The 21,786-nt window shown below is 41.5% G+C and overlaps 1 protein-coding gene across 2 annotated transcripts in view; it reads left to right on the top strand.

Annotated features, from left to right (window-relative positions):
• Window positions 1–21,786, top strand: part of MYLK (myosin light chain kinase) — a 203,265-nt gene that overhangs the window by 170,235 nt on the left and 11,244 nt on the right. For both annotated transcript variants that reach the window (XM_063400871.1, XM_063400872.1), the window contains exons 22-27: window positions 893–1,195; window positions 4,761–4,796; window positions 4,896–4,989; window positions 5,998–6,201; window positions 10,840–11,057; window positions 16,413–16,536. In XM_063400871.1, coding sequence (XP_063256941.1) covers window positions 893–1,195; window positions 4,761–4,796; window positions 4,896–4,989; window positions 5,998–6,201; window positions 10,840–11,057; window positions 16,413–16,536 — 979 coding nt within the window. The remainder of the gene's footprint in view (window positions 1–892; window positions 1,196–4,760; window positions 4,797–4,895; window positions 4,990–5,997; window positions 6,202–10,839; window positions 11,058–16,412; window positions 16,537–21,786) is intronic.

The following is a 21,786-nucleotide window of genomic DNA, read 5'->3' as shown; positions in this document are numbered from 1 at the left end:
ACATCAACATCATCATTATTTTGTAGGTTTTGCTAGATTATTTCTGAGAGGATTATTTCCAGAGAAGCTATTTGTTCCCTTAAAAGTCTTTTGAAGTGCTTAACTTCCACAGTTATTTTCTAGCAATTTATTTTCAAAGTCATCATTTTTCTGTCTTGGAAGAACATTAATTTCAATAATTAATCATTAGACTAAATCTTGAAAAAGTCGTATAACTGCAAGGCTTTTGTGTTTTCTTAGGTGTTTGCATAGTTGGCTGCACATCTGCACACCAGATTCTGGTGATACGGGATCTACTCATCTAAATAAGGACTTCAGTAGCAGTCCTCTAACTGAGGAAATACAGAAGTTTTTATCTTCCACTTCCTCAACAATGTCCAAAATGCATATGATATTTTAAAAATCTCACTATTTGAATGAAATTTTTCTTACTGAAAGGTGCACTAGACCTCCAAAAACTGCACAAAGATGAATTTGTGCACTAAATTGTTGGCAGATAAACCTGTCACCCTTCAAGGCCTTGTTTCCATGCCAACAAAGTGGTTCCAGTGTTTCTGTACCCAGGTGTCTTTGGACGAGAGGCTCTTTCTGAGGCTGTGAAAGGTGAGCAGTGCCCTGAAGTGCAGGAGCAGATGAAGGGAGCTGAGGAAAGCACATCACAGAGGGGAGTGTTACAGGGGTGTTCCTCTAAGGAAGATCACCCAGGAGGGGTTTGCACCCTTGGGGGAGATGGCAGGCGTGGCTGGGACTGTGTTTGGTCTCCACAGTTTCTGTAATGACCGCTGTGAGGCAGAGCAGTGGCATGGAAAGAGAAGGGCCTTAGCTAGGGCAGGGATACCCTGCTGGCAGTTCTGTCTGACGCTCACGGGGTGCATTGTGGATGTTTTTGCAGACAAACCGGACCCGCCTGCCGGGACCCCCTGCGCGTCGGACATCCGCAGCTCGTCCCTCACGCTCTCGTGGTACGGCTCCTCCTACGACGGCGGCAGCGCCGTGCAGTCCTACACCGTGGAGATCTGGAATTCAGTGGATAACAAATGGACAGACCTCACCACCTGCCGCAGCACCTCCTTCAACGTGCAGGACCTGCAGCCCGACCGCGAGTACAAATTCCGCGTGCGCGCCGCCAACGTGTACGGCATCAGCGAGCCCAGCCAAGAGTCTGAGCTGGTAAAGGTTGGAGAGAAACAGGAAGGTCAGTTCTCACAAGGGAAAAAACATATCAGGCCAATAGAACTCTTCCTTAAGGGTTCCTTACCGAGGCCAGAGGGCTGCACACCCACTTTCCCACGAGTCTCTGTGGGGAACACTTGTGCCGGGCTGTAACTGTGCTCAAGTCCTTCGCAGACTTCATCTGGGGGTCTGAGCACATCAGTTTGGCATACGTGCAGTGTGGAAACTTGGCTTCAGGGATCCCAAATCCCTGCCATGAGAAAGCAAGCACTAATTCTCATTCTAGCTTGCTGGGTGAGTGCTGGCTGACAGAACTCTGCAGTTCAGTGCACAGGTAATGGGAAATGAAACCTTTCACAGATGTTACACATTCAGCCCATGCCCAGTTGGAAAATGATGGTTGGTGGCTTACCTGAAATACACCAATGGACCCATTATAGTTTATACTGGACACACCACGGAAAAACAAACCATAAACACTACCCCAGATTTGCTTTTGGAAATAATGAATGTGCTTGCTGCTAGCCAAGCACAGAATATGCAGCAGAAAATAAATTGTCACCTCACAGCTAGCCGTATTTCCCATGCTCTCAATCCCAGTGTGCTAGTGTGCCTCAGCCCTGTGTGCCCTGGTACGTCCAGACTGTGAATTCAAGCCCATCCTACTCAGCATGCTGGTTTGCAGCATTATGGATGCCAAAAATATTTTTTAGGGTTTTTGGTTACAGTTGCATGTACTTTAAAAAATATTTTTCAGTATCTTTTACTTCTTAACTTTTGGTTAAGATCTTCTGAAAGGGCTTATAGGGAGAGTTGTACCATTGTAGAAATTATTCAGGAACTGGTAAAATCTTGAAGTACATAAATGTCAGCATTATTTTTCAAAACCAGAAAGTGACCGAATATTTTTGTGCACACCTCATCTACCTGCTGTGCAAGGATGACTTTGATAGTCACCTTACCATAAAGCCCAGAGCAGGAATTACAAATTTTACCATTTTTCCTGTCTTTGAGGAACGAACTGTGTGTTGTATCTCTCCCTCTTCATTTGTGTGTGCAGGGCTTTGGGGTTGAAGTGTTCCATACAACCCTTGTGAATTTATCTTTTATTGCTAAAGGAAGGCAAAACGATAGCCAAGTGATGCAGCATCACACAACTGTGTAAGCCTCTCAAACAAAAGTGAATCATATTTCCCTTCAAGTGCTAAATGGGATGCATGCTGAGGAATTACTTCCCTCTGTTTGCAAGATTTAAAACCAATCTAAATCAAGATGCAGCTTCTCTTCAAAGCGGGGAAAATATCATTAGGAGTAGCAATAAAATTGAAAGGAAGCTCCATGGTATTGGCTCTTCATAATGAAATTCCCTGTGTTTGAATACCCTCTTTCTTTAGCTGCAGGACAAAAACCTTCTAGGGTTGGAGACCTGACTCTTCTCTGTTTTTCCTAGAGCAACCACTGCCTATACTGGCCCAAAGAAAGAAGCTCTTTTTCCATTTAAGTCTGAACATTTTCTTACATAGATTTAGTACAAAAGGCTGGAAAGTGTATGAGTCATTGCGATACACATTAAAAAAAAACCAACAAAAAAGTTGTTTTGAGCAAAAAGAAAATGTGTTCTGTTTGCAGGAAGGGGGAGGTTGTCTTCGTGCTCTCAATTCCAGGGCTTATTGATTTCAATTCTTGGTATTGCAGATAGCGTGGAAAAAGAGCAAATCATCTAAAGTGTGATTTTTCAAGTGTGTGGATATAACTGGTGCTTTAATTACAGGCAGAAAATGCATGTGTTCAGCACCTGTCAAAGTCAGGACTTAAAGCTGCCATCTATGTAAACACTTAGCTGAATGGCTCGGGATTTTCTAGGCTGCCAGGAAATCTGATTACTGATTTTCATACTGAGGTGGCCAGCACACATGAGCAATGTCAGCATGATCTTAGCGAAGAAAGGCATGGCTGAATTTTCACTGTGCATTTAAAGAAAACTAAAATAAGGTTGTAAGTGACAGCAGATTAAAGCGTGGATTGCCTAGCTTGAGGAAAATTTGATACTGTTGACTCCCATTCGAGAAAGATTTTAGCACAGCTACTCAGCACTTACTAAGCTCAGATGGGTACCACTCATATAATTTAGGCTTCCACTGGTGGACCAGAATGTTTCTATTCCATGGCCTCAGTGCAGTGTCACTGCAGAACTGGGCACTGACTTCTTGCCTAAGCAGTATTTGGCAGACATCACCTCCTGGCAGCCTGGCTGGGAGCAGCTCCCTTACACAGCCCTTAAAAGGGGAGGAAAATGTGATGTGCTCTGTGCAGGAGTGGTTCGTAGCAGAGGAAGGTCTGAGGACAGCTGCCCTGGGTGGGGAAGGCTCCCTTCCCTCCCTGCTTTTCTGGTAGATCTCTGCAAGCCAGCTCATCTGTGCAGGAATATGCAAGGGCTGCAACTCCAGAAAAAAAGAGAGGAAGGCTTTAGCAACAGACTTTATTCACTTGATTGGCTTTGCTACCAGCACACAGATGCAGCATTTTGTGTAGGATGTGAAAGGGTGATGCCTCAGACCAGCTATCTGCTCCCCCTGCACCCTTTATTTCTGTTTTCTTCTCATCCCCTGCATCCAACACTGGCTCTAAAGCACCTAACAGTGCCCAGAGTACTGCATTAATGTCTCATAACACAGATCTGTTGACACAGGGGGGATAAATCCCTTGGTTAGGCTTGCATTCCACGATGCTTCAGCAGCTCCAGGAGAATTAACAGGTCACTGGGTAACAGACAGCTTTTGCAGGTTTCAAATCCGTGGTCACAGCCACAGCTCTTAGGAGCAAGCCCAAGCAGTGTAAGTAATGTGTAACAACATCCCAGCTATAGCCCCTTTCCCCCCACACCCACAGGGAAAAAGCAGTGCTACAGGCAGTTCATGTACATGAAAATTAGAAATGAAAATCAGGATGCTCAGGCCAGCTTTTACTCTGACTTAGGTCACTGGGTTCACCTGTCTTTGAGTCTGCCTGCACAACTGAGGCTCTTTTTGGACCTCAGTGATTACAGAATTCAGCAATGCTCAGGGGAATGCATGCTGTTCAGATTTTCTCAATATCTTGAGTCTGAAAAGTTTGTCTGGATGCTTTGCAGAGAATGTTTTCATGTACAAACTTGCCTATCTTTTGGCTTCACAATTCAGAAAAGGCACATCAAAGCCAAGAAAAAAGTCATTGAACAAAAAGTGTTACTGATTTTAGTATTTTTAATTTATTTTTTTTATTTCCCTGTGGTATTCTAAAGGTATTTCTTAGATTACTTTGAACTAATGCAGTATGCTGATGTTTCTAGTAGGCAGGTATAATTGACAAGTACTGCAAACCACAGGAAACTGATTTACTCAGAAATGGGGACTGGACTGTGACTGGGTGATGAAGATGTGGTGAAGAGATTTTAATTATGAAGTTAATGCACAAACTCCCCGACTGCTTTTTGCTGCTTTGCCATAGGGTCTATCCATTGTCCGTGTCCCTGTGAATAATTTGAATCTCCTATGTAAGTGCCATATCCCATATACAAAGTTACTCACGTGTTTTTATTTTCATCACAGAACCTAAAGAGGATGAAGCGGAGCTGTCTGACGATGGTAAGGAGTGCATGTTTTAATCGGGACAAACGCAAACCTGTGTTCTTCATCCACGTTTTCTGGAGGTTTTTAATCATGGTCCGTAATGTTTATTTGTAGAAGGGAAAGAAACAGAGGTGGAATATCGGACGGTTACGATCAACACCGAACAGAAGGTGTCAGACGTCTACAACATCGAGGAAAGGCTGGGATCGTAAGTACCGGGCTGTGCTTTTGAGGACACACAGTTTTCAAGGCTAGCAGCCAGTGAGAAAGATCATGTGCATTTATTCTTTGTCCTGCATTTTCAACATCCCAGTTGGGCTCCTTTGTTGCGGTAAAAATAGATTTCAACATACGTTGGCCTCCACTCCATAAAGATCCTTTGCTCCTGTTAGCTGATAATTTTAAATAGGTACTACATGTACTTCTGGCAAGGAAAATGGAGCCCACAAATGAACGAAGCTAGAGGATTCATTCGTTTTTCAATGTCCTAAAAGCTATCTGAAAAAAAAAAAAAAGGTGCACATTGTGTGCTTGCATTTCCATTATATCCATTAGTGGTAATAAGATTATCCTGCCTACGGGCTGGAATCTCTGCTGACAGCGGCCATAATCCCAAGAGCATTAATACTATGGCTGAGAGAAGGTCAGTGATTAGCCTGGCTGTGTTTCTCAGGGCCCAGCTCGTGGTGGTGGGAACTGCAGGCCATGATAATCTTTCAGTGATTGGTGCTGAAGGCCAGGGGATCCTCTGTGCTGCCATGAACAAATCCTGAAATGTGTAACACAGAGCTAGAATTGTACATCACACCAAAGGGAAACAATAGCACTGAAGCCTTGAGCATTCAGATTCTGGTTTCCCCTAAATCCTGTACCTGAGATGTCCCATCTGCTGCCCCTTCAGAGGTGTATGACCTATAAAAAACTGTGTGCAGAAAGACCTGGATCAAAGCCTGGCAGGAGTCCCAGTTTTTGAACCCTCCTATATAAGACTTGTTAACTGGAATGGCAGAGTATCTCTGAACGTGGTGTTCATTCAGAAGTTCCTGAAGATCAGTATAGAATAACACATGATAGTAAGACATTTTTATTTCAGAATGGAATGGTTGTGCTGGAATATTTAGTAGATTGTTGTGCTGGAATATTTAGTAAATTGTTGCTATTTGTGGTAGCCCATATATTGCAAAAACATTTTATGGAAATTGTTATATATTTTCAGGGGAAAATTTGGACAAGTCTTCAGGCTTGTTGAAAAGAAGACTGGAAAAGTTTGGGCAGGAAAATTTTTCAAAGCATATTCTGCTAAGGAAAAAGAAAACATAAGGGAAGAAATCAGCATCATGAACTGCCTACACCATCCAAAACTTGTCCAATGTGTAGATGCCTTTGAAGAAAAAGCCAACATCGTTATGGTTTTGGAAATGTAAGTATAAAGCAGAGCACATTAACAAAGTTAATAATGTTGAAAATAACTGTGTGTACAAAAGTAGCAACTTACAGACACAGGCCTGTCAAATGCTTCAGGATTTGCAGAGCCTGGATGGTTTTCAGATCTTGCAAAACCTTGCACGTTTTTTCAGTTATTTATCCAACTTGTTTAAACTTGTGTAAGTGAATCTGTGTTAATCTCTGAAAAATTGGTCAAAATGTGCTGCAGTTGTTTTTGCCTAGTTTGCTTGTTTCTTAAAGCACATGTGGTGGGGTTTTGCAGCTTTACTCTTACTGCCTGCTTGGGAGAGGTGAGAACAAAGTTAGCTGCATTTTGGACTTTCATTTAACACCTAAAATATGTTTAAGGAGGAGAACTTTTTTTACTTAAGGCAGTTCTAAATATGTGTTGAACAGTCTTCACAAAGAATAATGGCCAACGTTACCAGTGCTTACATCATCCGTGATGCACCTGCTTAGTGTGAATCCCATACTTGTGGCAGTACCAGCTGGAAAGAAAATTAAATCCTGATCTCTGCCGATGTTTTCCCCAAAAAGTTACTTCAGTTACAGTTCTGCTGCCACATCGACTTCATGTGCTCCCTGATGCAAGGAGAAGCAGGGGTTTTTTGCTGGCTGGAAGTTCTAAATAAGGTATAAATTGAGGCAAAAGAGACTATATGTCTATTTTACTTGCTTGGCACTTGCTTAGATTATGTGCAAACTACTACTGCACTGGCATATTTCAGAGATTGGATTTCACAGCCCTGGAACTTATGTGCAGGAAGGTGTTTTTATTTTTAAATTGAGCAGTTGAGCAAACTGATGATGGTAAGGGAAGGGAACCCTACTTAGCTTGGAACTGAGAGCTGGCAGACCTAATGGAAAACAGGGAGATGTATACAGAGTCTGGAACAGCATATGGCTTTTACACTCCATTAGCTCCCCCCTGACAGCAAAGGGGTTTTACTCTTTAAAAATGTAAAAAACTGCAATCAAATTTAAAGCAGTTGTTACCCAGCTTCACTATGATGTGGTTTTAGTTTGGGGTGGCCAACTTTGCTGGTTTTTGAGGCCCCCTGGCATTTCCCTGGTGTTGACAGCAGCAGAGCAGGTCTGGGCAGTGAGGTGCTCCTGTGGCACCTCGTGTCACGGTCCTTGGGACCTCTCTGCTGCCAGGTCACCCAGCTGACACCCAGCACTGCACCTGGAGTGATAAAGAGCCTCCAAGGGATCATTCCTGCTCCAGCTATTAATATAATATTTCTTTGCATATCAAAGAAGTTGTGGGAAATACCTTTAAAAGTTCTTACAATCCAAGCTGTTTGTTTCATTTCCATCAGTGTTTAAATGCATGGATTTCAAATAAATCAAGTTCACTTGCTGTCAGTCTCCTTCAAATCAGATTTTGCAGTGACTGGCATTTAGGAGCTCTCCTTCTACTCCAATTGATGAGAAGCACCCTTTGATTTTTCTTCCTAATATTTTTTCTAAGTTGTTCATTTTAATTTTATTCCCATACCTTTCCTGGAACCCTTTAAACTTCATACTCTCTGCTTTTAATATTTCTCATTACACTATTTTATATGGTTTGATTTCATATTCAAAATAAAATCAGATTTTTTTATTATTACTTTTAAACTAGACCACTATAATGATGTGCTTTTGCCTGGAAACCTTTCCATCTAACATTTACTGGAAGTGAGAGGCAAATCTCAGGCATTTCCTTTTCAAATATAGGAACATATTGGTTCCTCCATAAGAATCTCAGTGGAAAAGGTAAATCTGAAAATAGTCGCATGTTATCACTTTAATTCAGCCCTGGGGGCTAAGTGCCTCAAAGTTTTATATACTTCAGATGGTCAGTTTATTTTTCCATAGATTAGAAGGAAGTTGTTGCATTGCAAATTAAGATTATTGGAGCAAAATCTCAGCATTAAATTCTATCATTTGATGTGATTTAAGCTAGTACGAATTACTTGGGTTTTTTTCTTTTCTTCTAAGGTAGATTTTTAAAAGATGCAATTGAGTATTTGCCTGGGCAACTCCAAGGTAGATTCTTCTCACTGTTCCTACTGGACCAAAACCTTAGATGTGTATTCTGTGGTTCCATAGATGAGACTATTTTCCTAAATGACTTGTGTCATTTAGACTGAAGAGAAGACTGAAAAGAGGAGAATCCAGAAAAAACAGAGATTTGGCTTCTGAGCTAGTTATGACTGTTTGAAAAAGCCAGCTTCTGTGTATGTGTAGAACCTCATCCACACTGATTTTATTCAGCTTCCTAACCTGGCAAAAATCAAACTGGATTTGGCTCCTGACATAAATTTATGGGAAATGGAAAAAGCAGAAAGCTTTCATAGCAGTGCAGATGTAGGCCTAAAGTTCAAAAGATACAACAATGAGGACATAAAACAATAAGACTGTTTTTGTGCTGTGTAGAGTTAGGCCTTAGCAAGTAGAAAAATATGTTATCAAGAGAATAGAAAAGTTTAATAATGAGCCTCTGTGCTTTGTTTACAGAAGAGTATAAAAAGTTCCTGAGTAATAAGAAACATGAAGCAAGCACCTATTGTTAGATATAAGGTATAGGTGTAGATCTCATGATTGGTTTATGCAGATGTCTGTAAGCTCTTAACAATGTGCTATTGGTTAGAAAACTTTCAAAAGGCCTGGTAACACAGGGGATTCTGTCTGCTGTTCGCAAGATGTGAGCTGTTGCCATCTTTAGTGTCTCACCCTGCACTGAGACTGATGCCACCATAAAGCTCAAGGAATGTCCCCTGGCAGTCCCGTCCCGTTACTGGGAAATGTTAATGTGCACCATAAATGCAACAGTGTTCATCCCATAAACGCACTGCAGTTTAATCTACCACTGCTACCAGAGTGCTGAGAGCTCCCACAGCACAATCAGCAGGCAGGTGCACTAACACTGCCTCATTTACAAAGAGATGCTACAAAGTGGTGCTTGAGACAGAGGTACAATTTCTGAAAAGTTTTCCCTTTAGGGACCTGAAAAGGGTGGCACTTTTATAGTACAAATAAGTCAACTCTGCCTGCGTTAAACATTCAGAAACAACTGGTGCATTTTAGTGTGAGGATGATTATCGTTTGGAGTTGCAGAGCACTCCAGATATAAACATTTTGCCTGCAGATGTTTTCATAAACACCCATATTGGTTAATGTCTTAGCAAAGCATCAACACACTAGATCCCCTGAATGTTTATTCAACAGGTCTGGCAGTACTATTGCTTTATGCTACAAATGAGCTCTAATCCAACATAACCTCTCAGTTTGTCATGCATATGCTCTTCTTACTATTTTCATATTCAGAGGAAACCGCAATAGCATTTCTAATTACGTATTTTCTGAAATTTTATAGCCAAAGCAAGAAATGCATCCAGAACTTCAGATGTTTCAAATTCAGTTTGGTACATGAGGGATATAATCATGTATCTGGAAACCTGCAAACATGGCAAAGCTGCTTTTCAGTTGTGTGTTTTCCTTCTGTAACTGAAATGTGCAACTGCATTTGGCAATAACCATGAATGCTGCAAAATATGAAACCATATAAAGGCCATGGTGTGTTTAATTTCTAAAAGCAAAGCTGCTCTTCACTATGGGCTCCTTCCTTTATGGGTCATTCACACGCAGCGTAAGAAAAAATTATTTCCCATCTTTGGATGCAAGGAGATAAACCCGTTGAGTGATTGCTCAAAATATTTAAAAAAATCAACAAAAAATCCCAAAGAAACAAAACAAAACACAAGCTCAAACAAAAACAGAATTAAAAAAAACCACCCAACCCAATAAGCCACAACTTACATTATGCTTTATTAAATCCAGGTTAAAAATGTCCCACTTCAGTTGCACGAACAGTTCAATCCAGGAGATGCTACCCTGGAAAGACCAATTATTTCACATCCTAAATTAGCATTAAAATGGAATTGACCTACAAGGAGTGTGATGAGGGCCCAGCTAAAAATACCAGCACAGAAAGTGGTGTGGGTTATATCCTTCTGCTGTCATAGCTGAGGAGGAAATTCCCTCTGAGCTCCCTTGGGTCAGTAATTTACCCTTTGTGCTGTGCATTCCAGTTAACCATATCATCGGAATTCTTCCTCCCTCAGCCTTTGTCACTGTCAATCTCTCTTCTTCCTCAGTTTTTGCTCATCTGCTTGCAGTTTTGTCCTCTTTCCCTGGGGCCCATTCCATGTATTTTAGTTTTATTTCTAAATTATGTTCTCTGCACTTGCTCGGAGTCGGGAGCAGTGTTATGAGCATGCGTCTGCAGGGCGGCAATCCCAGAGCCCACCCTGCACTGTCAGCTGCAGTGACACCGTCCTGGAGGCAGGATGTAAATCCCTCCTGCTGGAATAACAACATCAGTGTTTCACAGTCCTCACCTGCCACAGAGATCCAGAGCAGAAAGCATCTATTGATCTGTACCACACACAAGAGGGGCTTCTTCCCACGTGACCCGTGTGTCTGGAAAATGCCATTATAAAACACAGATTGCATCCTGAAGGGATCCTGCTGCAAGCTTGAACCCTCTGTATTGCTGTAAAAAGCAGGCCTGATTATTCCCCAAATGAATATGTACAGAAGTCTCTTTTTATTCTGTCTTTTGCAGGGTTTCTGGAGGAGAACTCTTTGAACGAATCATTGATGAAGACTTTGAACTGACGGAGAGAGAGTGCATTAAATACATGAAGCAGATTTCAGAAGGAGTGCAATACATTCATAAGCAGGGTATTGTCCACTTGGATTTGAAGCCAGAAAATATCATGTGTGTCAACAAGACTGGTACAAGCATCAAACTCATTGACTTTGGACTCGCAAGAAGATTAGGTAATGAATTCTCTGCCAGTTTCACTATCTCAGGGGGAAAGGGCAGGACAAACAGTCATTCATGCTGCCTCTTATATAGAGAGTAAAGAGATGATTCCTATAAATATTTTTGGTTTTAGGAAAATATAGAAAAGGGAAAAATGAGACATTCAAGAACTCATCTTCAAGAGGCGTTCACAGTGAGGTGTACAGATTCTACCTGTCTGTTCCTACAGCAGGGTGTCCCTGTAGATTCTACCTAAAATACACAGTGATACTAACATTAAAAAATATTTACATTTGGTACCATAAAGCACTGACTCTCTAACTAAATACTTCATGAATACTACAAATCCTTGAAACTTCTTAACAGTAGAAATTAAGGTGATACTCTAGAAGCCTTACAGATAATTACAGTAATTTTACATTTTCCCATCATTTTTATCATTTCTTATCTTAAAAAGCAGGATATTGTCATACATATTAAACATCAGAAGAATTTATAAAGACCTGTATAATAGCACTACTTAAAAATAATGCAACAGGAAATTCCATTTGACAAGCCCTTCCTCTTCCTAAGCTGCTTTTTAGCTACTTTCTATCATTCATTTTGGTCTAAGCTTCCAAAATGCTCTGCAGCTTGAAAGCCAAAGACCTTCAAAGGTTCTTGTCTTCATATTTTTCAGCACTAAAATGGGCCCTTTAGTTGTATTTTCAGTGTTGAACAATACTAACATCCGACACTGATCTTTTTTCATCTTGTATTTTCACAAAAGAAGTAAAAATCATTCCAGAAATTAAAAGGAACAAAAATAGTTTATGAACCTGTTACACTGGGAGAGCTGAGATTTGTGGCTCTCCTGACATTAACTGATTGGGACAATTTATATGAATTCCTACTCTCTATATAATGGGATCCACAGCTGGATTCTTACTTGAAATCCTTTGCCTTCCCTCTTTGAAAAAGTGTTAATTTAAAAAAAAAAACAAAAACAAAAAACAAAAAAACCTTATTAAAAAGTAAGTAGGTATTTTTGAGAGTGCACAGGTGAATTACTACCACCTGTCTTTTGTCATCTGCCTAAATGCAGCTCATCTTACTTCTTTAGACACTTGGGTAACAGACTGCTGCATTCCCAAGAATATGATTTTACTAACAGGAATGGTTTGTTGAATGAATAAGGGAAATGAAACCTGCTTTGAAGAATTTTAGATGATGTTCTGCTCCAAAGGTGTATTAAATGAATCTTGGTCACATGGACACTGTTAACTCAGAGATAAGATGTTTATTTTATTTATTAAAAAAGGAGATAACTGCCATTTCTGTTCCTTCACCAGTACAGATCCAGTAGTGTTCTGGGAACATGAACTGATTTAGTTCTTGTTCAGGAACCAGATAAAATGTTAGCTAAGTTCCAGTGCTGGTGTTCATGTGCGAGGTGTGGGAAAGATTTCAGCCCATGCTGTTCCGGCTGTGAGCCTGAAAACCACACATTTACTGCTGCACTGAGGGGATTTCATCAGCAAGAGATATAAACAAGAATGGCCCTTTAACAGAAACTTCTTCAGCTACCTTTTAACTTCAGAGCACTGTTAAACCCACGTTCAGCAAACAGAAGATCCTGTTTTGAGTGGCCTGCTCATCTCCACCAGCTTTGCCACTTTTCTGTTCATCTCGTGGCATCACAGCATGGCTGGCACCAGCTTGGGAGCTGCTGCAGTCAGAAATCTCTAAACTCCGGGTAACTTCTCTTGATGTAGGAGGATGAGAGCTGTGGGCACTAATGCTGATCCTGATTTTACAATACTGTACATTCATTTGGCTGAATATGATGCCAATTCTTGCCAGGTTCCATTGTAGGTATTTGCTATTCTGCCATTCTGGGTAACTCCCCGTGGGTGGCACTCCCTAGGAAGAGAAAGCTCCTTTCCATTCCACGCCCAGCAAGCTCAATCACTGTTTTAACTGCAACAAAGGATTGTGACATTTCAGTTGAGATGGTTTCCAACAGTAGAAAGCAACTTTTACTGTTTCATTTACTTACGAAAATAGCTAAAAACACTTCACTGATGCCTGCTTCTTGCCAGTTGCGTTATGTGGTGCACTGAGGGCACATTCCTCCTCCTTGTGTTCCTTCAAGCTCTGTGGCTTTGAAATTGGCTGTCAAATTCACTTTGGCATTGATAAATGTGGGATTGGAGCCCTCATCCTACAGACCTGACCCTGACTGAGCAGAAACTGCTCAGCCATGGGATTGCTGAAGGGAGCTGTGGCTGATTCTGCACTTCAACTTCTGAGATTTAACTTTTTGTAACTGCAAACTGGTGCCTCTAAATGTTCAGTGTTTTGATCAGTTTTAAATATATTAGGATCAGCTCCTTCTGCAGTCATCTTCTGCAGCTAATTAGTTCCCTTGCACTGTCAGGAAATACCAAAGCTGCAGTGGGATATTTTCCTGACCTTTTTTGGTCTGCTGAGGAACACATGTAGAAAATTGTTTAAGATAAACTTCTTGAGGAGAAAAGAGAATGGGTTTTGAGTACTGTAAAGATATATATTTTTAATCAGTTGATTATACACAGTGTCAGCAACAGTTTCCAGCTAGCTTGTCAGCTTTCTATCTGAACCAGGGGATATTCAAACACTGCTCTTACTTGTATACTAAGCTTGTAAACAACTGGGTAAAGGCTTGACATACAACTGCATAGAAAGGGTCTTACTCTTTTCCTTTCTTTTTTGTGTTATACACAGAAAATGCTGTGTCAGTTGTTTCCCACCGTATGCTTGCACTCAAATGCCATGTTTTCAAAAAAACCCCCACATTTCTCTGACCTGTGCAGCACATTTCATACACCAGCCTTTTGCATACACAGTTGCTCATGGTAGTTTACACAGTGCACAGAAACGCCTCCAAACTTGGATGTGAAAATCTGAGCCTGAGACTTGGATGGTCGTGACGAAGCTTTTAGAAAATAGGTTCATTGTGATAAATTTTTTGTAATTTCTTGTTAGGACAGTTTGAAAAAAAAAATGTAAGCGTTGACTTTAAGATGAAGGTGGATGGGAAAATGGGATCTTAGGGTTCTTGTTGGCACTTTGAAAAGGAAGGTGATCTCTCACTCCTCACTGCCACTGTGGAGAACACATTGCCCTTCTCTCAGGCTAAGTTAGATTTTAGATGCCATGTTAGAAAAAGTATCATATGTTTTGGGGTAAGAAAACTCTGGTGCTGTGACTGTAGGGATATTGTGAAACATTTTTGAATGTGCTTTTTGAAGGATAGTCAGATAGCAGGAGGGTCTTGATGTTGGTGAACTTCCATGGGAGGATCTCAGTAATGTCCTGCAGCTGCTCCCAGGCATTCTTCTCTCTGTTTCTGTCTCTGAAAATGGTAGGAGCAGGGAAAACACCTGAAAATTAGGTTTCTGCAATTAATTTACTATAAACATACCTGAACAGAGCAAAAAAGGGTGCAACAGCATTTAAAAGGGGCAACTGGCACAACTGCAAGTGAATTGATGTGGTGGTGCTCAAAAGTTGCCTTCAAGCATAGTGTTCAATCATTAGGCAAGTTGTTAACCTCATATATGTTTGAGACTTTTGGTAAGTTGGGGATTTGTGTACCTCAAAAGAGCATTTCAGGTGTTTGATTACATTCCATGAAATGCCTGAAGAGCTTTCAATGGAGCTAAGTTTGGGAATGGAGTCTACTGGGATCAGTATTTATGCTGCAAAACTTAGTAAATAAAAATAATCTGTTCAGATTCAGTGTTGTGGACAGGTTGGTTCTTTTGTAGATGCCTCAAAACTTTGATTTGCTGGTGCTTGAGGATTTTTTAGCTTTTCTCCTGATTAGAGAGCTCCAAATCCCTGTACTCAAGGTAACCTTACCAGGAGCAGGGCTGGAATGTGTTACATCTGTTTGCCTTCCCATCCATATCTGTTTTGTTTAGATGTGATCTCTTTGGCAGAGCAATGGTCTCCCACTAGGACATTCTACTGTGCCTAATCTGGCTGCTGCCCCTGCACAAAAGATAAACCTAATGCAATGAATCTCACTTGAGGCATACTCTGATGGTTCAGGCAGATGTGCAGACTGCACATGAGATTTTCAACCTAAATCCAAGCCTGTTTCAAGTCAGACACATTTTATATTCTGACATTTTTATTTTTTTACAATACAATTCTGTTTCTGGGATGTGGTTTTTTCCCCCCAGTCCCTAAACTATTCCTTAGTCTTCTTTCTTCCTGACTTTGCTTATTCTTTTCTTCTTCCCATCAGATTTAGAACAAGCACTGATGAAAATGAACCTGCTGAGATTTGCCTATGAATTTCTAACTTAATGATTCTGTGTTTCACACTGTACTAGAGGGCAGACATATCACTCACTTGCACACTGGCAGCATAATCTGGTAGTAACTGGTTATGAGCAGGTTTTTCTCTTACCCCCATCACTGCATTTTCCAGCAGGGCAGTACTGGTGGGTCAGCACAAGAAGAATGTCAAACCAGTTCACCTGCCTCATGACCTCATTCTTTCAGCTCATATTGGTAGCAGCAGCTTCACTGTAGATTTTAAGAGCATCCACAGAGTGTTTAAGCAGAACAAATGTTTAAGCAGAATACCTGTGCTTGAGGCCAGCTGAAGAGAGTCTGGAGCAGCTGGTGACTGACTGCTGGTGTTTCGTGCTTCCCTTTGTGCTTGTGGGCAGCCTGGCTGTGAGAGCATCCCCAAGCCCAGTTTTACCTGTCAGGTAAATCTGACTGGTGCACATCATCTGCTCCTTCTCTTGTTTCACCGCTGGCCTGTGCCGCTTCAAATTTAAGAGGCATGCAACCCACTATTGATTTTCTTTCCCGTTTACACTAGAAGAAAATGTGTCAGATTGAAATAGTTATTTCCTATTGTTATAATTTTAGCACTACTGGTTCTTTTTACCATGACGTGCAGAGTCCCAAGCTTTGACAAAAGTTCAATAATTTGTGAAAACTGAAGCTTCTTTCTGACACTGGAGTCCTGCAGTTCTCTGGTGCAACTGCTAAAGGGATGGAGGCTCAAACACTTTTTTACTTCAGGACAATCTGAATTAAGTCCTGATGGCTCTCCTTTTTCGGTGATTTGGTCTTGTGGAAGCTCCTTGCAACAGGAACCTTCTTATGTGCCTTAGACAGTGCTGTGAGCTTAAATAATTCTTTATTACTAGACAGGTATCAGCTAAGAAAACAGCAATTCCAGCATCATTTATTTCTTCTGACACAGATCTTTAACAAAATCCCGAATATTAGGGCAAATCTGGTTTTCATGTTACTGCACAATAACTGTCTTTAAAAATCTCCATGCAGCAGTTAATGGTTTTCTCTTTCATTCTTCACAGAAAATTCAGGCGATCTGAAAGTTCTCTTTGGGACACCTGAGTTTGTGGCTCCAGAAGTTATAAACTATGAACCTATTGGATATGAAACAGATATGTGGAGTATAGGAGTTATCTGCTACATTTTGTGAGTACTTTTCTATTCTTAAATTCACAAATCCTGACAGATGCTGACCATACAAAATTTTCATCAACTCCTAAAGTTTTCAGGCCTTTTGTGTTGTAATTAGCAGCTCCAGCATGTTTAATGAAACGTTGCTGTTCTCTGATGGGTGCAATTGGTAAATTGCAGAACTGGCAGTTTTGGAAATTCAGCTATTTGGCATTGTACCTCTTACATCATAAACCAGCAATGCTTCATCTCATTTAAAAAGACAATGTGACTGTTTTATTATTAAATTCAAATTATTTTTCCTTTCCAGATGTTAAAGAGAATTATTTGGGCATGTACTAATAACCAATCATTTCCATTCTTTTATTCCATGAGAGAACATTTTTGTGAAACTTTGGGGTCTCGTGGGATGCACTGAAGTATCCCAGCATTACCATATCTGTTCACAGTGCATTTTAATTTATTACCAAGCACAAGCCACTGTATAAATACATTTTATAAGCAGCATGGATTAAGCTCGTGGAGACACTTTAGATGATGGTTGGCTGCAGCTCTTGGTTACATATTTCGGTATTAGATTTGATTTTTATATATGGTTTGATACAGTATGTTTATAAACATGAGTGAATATAGAGAAATGCATATGGAAATAATATCTCCATGCCTAGACCGGCAAGTGGTTTTCTTCCAGCAGTGATTTTACACATACGATGCCATATAAACAAGTGAAAAAGAAGCTTAGTTTGGAGCATGGCTCCTTCTCCCTTGTTCCAGTTTCAGTAGTCAGTCAGTGGCAGATCTGCTTTGCACTGGTTCTTTTAAAACACTCCTCTCAATTCCTTTCTTCCTTTATTGAAGAGTCCCCTCTGCCCTGGATCCGGCTCCTGGACACCTGGCACTGCACAGTTGTTTGCTTCAGTTTTACTCAGTCCTTCTGTGCTCCTGCTTTTCTCAGGAGCCTGCACTTGTTCATGCTCTTCTCATTTCCAAACTAAGCAATACAATTTCCTTACTTGGCCTATGCAAGAGCTACCACATCGACTCTCTCTTACTCCAGGAATATTTCTGTTATCTTCACTTGCAGATGCGAAGTGTGCTCCACGCTTCAAGGTCACTTCGCTCTGCCAGTTTATTTACAGGACTTCTATTTTCCATTCCCTCCCAAGCCCTTCTTCCTCGATCCCGAGGGCTGCTGCGGGTGGTTCGCGGCTGCAGCCCCGCCGCCCACCCAGGCAGCGGCGGGGCCGCGCCGGGCGCTCCCCGGGCATCCCTCGGTGCCGCAGCGCCGCCTGCAGCCCGCCCGCCCCGCACGGCTCGGGAGCTCCTCGTCCTCCTCCCCGGGTTACCGAGCCCGTGGCGAGTTCCGTGCGCTCCAGTGAGGGCAGCCAGGTCGGTGCTGGCACCGAGTGCTCCCGGCTGCCGCTCCAGGGCCGCCATCCTGCAGCTCATGGGCGCTGCTGGTGACACCACGCGAAGGGAGCAGGTGGGGAAAGGTGACACGCCTTGCCACGGACCAGTCTGCCTCTTCCCGATTTCTCTGTGCCAAGCAGGGTATTTGAATGCTGCACCATTCAGCTGATGGGGTTGGGTGGTGTTACACTCATCCAGCTGATCGGATATGCCTTGTGAAATATATTATGAAATTACTTGTTTGCAAAGATATATTTAAGCTCATTTAACCTGTCACAAAGGGAAATCTGCATTACCGAAACACAATGAAAAATATCTCTTTTGATGCATTGCTATTGCCACAATAATAATTAGCAGTGATAATCAGTTTTTGTCTTTCTTGCTGTAAGAATAAAGTAACAGAAGTTAGGGAAGACCCGTGAGTCATCACTTGGACTTCACCTCTCCACCCCACACTGACAGAGGTTCCCAACCAGTCTGCACTTTCTTACAGCCCAGCTGTTTTTACAGACTCAAAACTACTAGCCATTATCCCAAATGAACTATCACATCATCATTACAGGATGCAAATAAAAGTCATTGAGAGCTGCATTTCTCTTTAGCTGCAGCTCTGCTTTCCCATTTTGCTTGTAAGCCCAGAACTGCCAAATCTCATGCCTGAAGTGCGAGACACACTCACTTGGTGTCTCTCACACCATCACTGTGCTTGTGCTGGGCATGAGCATCCCCTGCCCTGGGAGGAGAGCATGCAGGCAGAGAGAGACTTAAGGGCAGCTCTGCTCCATGGCCCAAAGCTGCTGTGCCCATCATCTGTGCCAAGGGAAACAGCAGCATCACTTGGCATAACACCTGCCTGGAAATGACTGTGTTTCCATGATGTGCTGCACAACACTGAACACAAACCGGCTTTAGCAGAGAGCTGCTAAAGTGTGAGTGAAGGGTCTCCCCTGCAGAAGAGTAAAAGGTTGGGATGTAATCTTAGGTAGGAAGCAGGGTGACAGCACTCCCACAAACCCTGCAGCAAAACCCTCCCCAGCCCTCTGCTGTGCAGATGTGAGCTGAGATATTGCACTCCCTGCTGGGATACTGCATCTGTCTTCCTTATGGCACAACTGATTTAATTCCATCCTTCAGTTCATGGGTTCCCTTTCCACATTTCTAAACTGAATATTAAATCCTTTTAATCTTCCTGGATAACTTATTCAGTCCTGTCTCTTCATCTGTCTTTGTTCTTCCTTAAATTTCCGTTAGTATTCTCCACCTCATGTTTTTTATCTTCCACTTTTATCTTGTACTCCGTCCTGTTCTGCATCACAGCACTGTTCCACATACTTAAGTTGATCTATTGCCTTTGAAATAACAGGCCACAAATATTATAGCTTGTGTATATCATCTCCATTTATGTCTATTTCAGTGTTTCTTTCTGCATTTACAATAATCTTTATCTAATGAAGGTTAAACCTCCTGAATTCTTTCCAACCCTTTCTGTTCCATTTATTCTTCTGGGCATTGCTGAATTTGCATGTTTTTCCTGTTTCTGGTCCTTTCTGGTGATCAGTTTGGGTAGTCATTGTTTTGAATATTTATTCATCTGAAGCAATTTTAATTTTTACTTCAAACCAGTTTTCAGTCTAAGGTTTCAGCACTGCATGGGCATACATTGAATGTGAATTGCCCTTTTCATTCTGGCACCATAGGATCTGAGTAGTTTCAGGGAGGAATTGTCCGTGGCTGATTCAAACCCTGGCTTGTGTTCCAGTAGTTCTCCTGCTTTATCAGTGCCAGGCTGTTTATCTTTTCAGGATAGTTGATCTCTGTCAATTACTATTTTTTAATATACTTTATCTTGGGCTGTGTTTTAATATCACATTTGATCTTGCTGTATACTCTTTTCCTTCAGCACCTTCCTAACAGCACACACCCTGATTCTTCAAACATTCCCTTTCCCTTTTATCCATTGTGTTGCTGATCACTGTTCCCCCTCCCTTGTTTGGCACTTTGGGTTGGTTTGAGGATCTTTCAGCATCGATCATCTTTTGGATGTGCTGGCTTGGAACCTGGATAAAGCAAGGCACTGTGGCTTACACTCACACCATGTCATGTTAAAAATTTATACCTCTTTATATTAAAGATGTGAGAGCACCCCTTGTTCTTTCCTTAAACCAAGTTAGGAAGGCTTTAATGTCAGGCTGTACTGCTCAAAAGAAAATGTCTTATTTGTTCAGTGGCACTGGCAAATCATGTTCCTCATTAATGCACTGGGCATGGGAAAGAAGGAGGAAAAGAGGAATAACACCCTTGCTTCAGCAATGAGCTGTCTTCCTTTACATGGGCCCCGTGCTCTGTGTCTTCCAGAGAGGATCAGTGTGGGCTAAGTGTCCCATGGATGTGTGTCCCTGACAAAGTATCCTCAGACTATTTATTTGCTTCAGTTCACTTGAAAAGGAATGAATTCTCTACATGATCTCCAGGGTGCAGGTGGCATCATCCCATGTTATTTGAGATGCCCTGCACAGGTTTATCAGAAGCAGACAGCAAGATCTGCTCACACTGAGATCTGTTGTGGTTTTTGTGCTGCCAGTGCAAGGCAGAGCCTGCAAGGAGGAGCTGAGTGCCAGCAGTCCCAGGTGCTGCAAGCACTGCTTGCAGAGGAACGCTCACAGCCTGACCCTTTGGGACAGGCAGCAAAGCCACTTTCCCTGGCTTAGTGGGAGTCTTAATGCAAAGATTTCCAGTTGAAATGCCATGGTGTTTGCTACATAGGCAATGAAATTTGCATCCACACTGGACCCTTTTAATCTTAACTTTTCTAAGTCTGCACTCGGAGCTTTGTTAGAACAGACCAATAAATGTTAAGGAACTCCTAGAGGATAAAATATATTTCTTCTTTATTTAGAAGTGGAAACTGTGAAAGACTTTCTAAACAAATGGTTCTTAACATGCCAGGAAAATGCCTGGTAAAGTAGCTGGAAAAATGTTTTCAGTAAACAACAGCCTGCTGCTTGTCTAAGAGTAACTTCGCAGTGTAAGCTCAGTGTTAATTTTCTGGAGCAGTAGCTCATCTTTATCACTTCAGCATTCCAAAAAGAAATTGTTTCCATTATCTGTCAAAAGAGTTGCTGGACCATTATTACTTTAAATGGCTATTAAGAAATGAACAACCAGGACTTCAGTCAGTGAAATCTGTGCTAGAGATAAAATAATTTATGGCTATAATCTACACTAGTTGCTGGATTTTGTTTTCTGACTGCAGACAAGGATCTAGTTCTCCTTAGAAGTATTTCCACAACAAGGCAACTGATTCACAGTGTAAAACTGTAGTAGAGAGAGAAAATTATTTTAGCTTTGTAAATCTACAACAGCACATTCAGAAATACGAAAATAGGTTCATTGAAATGTTTGAATGGGCACTGTTACACTGGTGTTCAGAAATGACAAAGTGAGTGGAGGCTTAACTGAGACCCACATGGTAATTCACCAAATGCATGGGATCAAGCAGTCCTACCCCAGCATTTAAAATTTTATCAGATAATTCTGTCATACAATTATAAAATTAAAACAACAACAACAATCAAAAAAAAAAAAAAACCACACACACACACAAAAAAAAAAAAACCAAAAAAAAAAACAAAAAACAAAAACAACCAAAGAATTTTTTCATTCTGTAACCATCTCGTCCTTAAATTTATCCTCACTCTTCAAAAGCTGTGTGGGACATGCAGTACAAGCACTGCCTCTTACAGTGCCACGCAGCAGAGGTGTTTCCACTGAAGCACTGTCCCTGTACCTACAGCAGGTATTTCATATGCATGTGATCTCTCACTACTGCAGCTCTAACCTCTGGAAAGAGGCCAA

The sequence above is a fragment of the Prinia subflava genome, chromosome 6, assembly GCF_021018805.1.
Source record: "Prinia subflava isolate CZ2003 ecotype Zambia chromosome 6, Cam_Psub_1.2, whole genome shotgun sequence".
Classification (NCBI taxonomy): Eukaryota; Metazoa; Chordata; class Aves; order Passeriformes; family Cisticolidae; genus Prinia; species Prinia subflava.
Note: the sequence above shows the minus strand (reverse complement) of the source record. Positions and strands in the feature narration are given on the sequence as shown.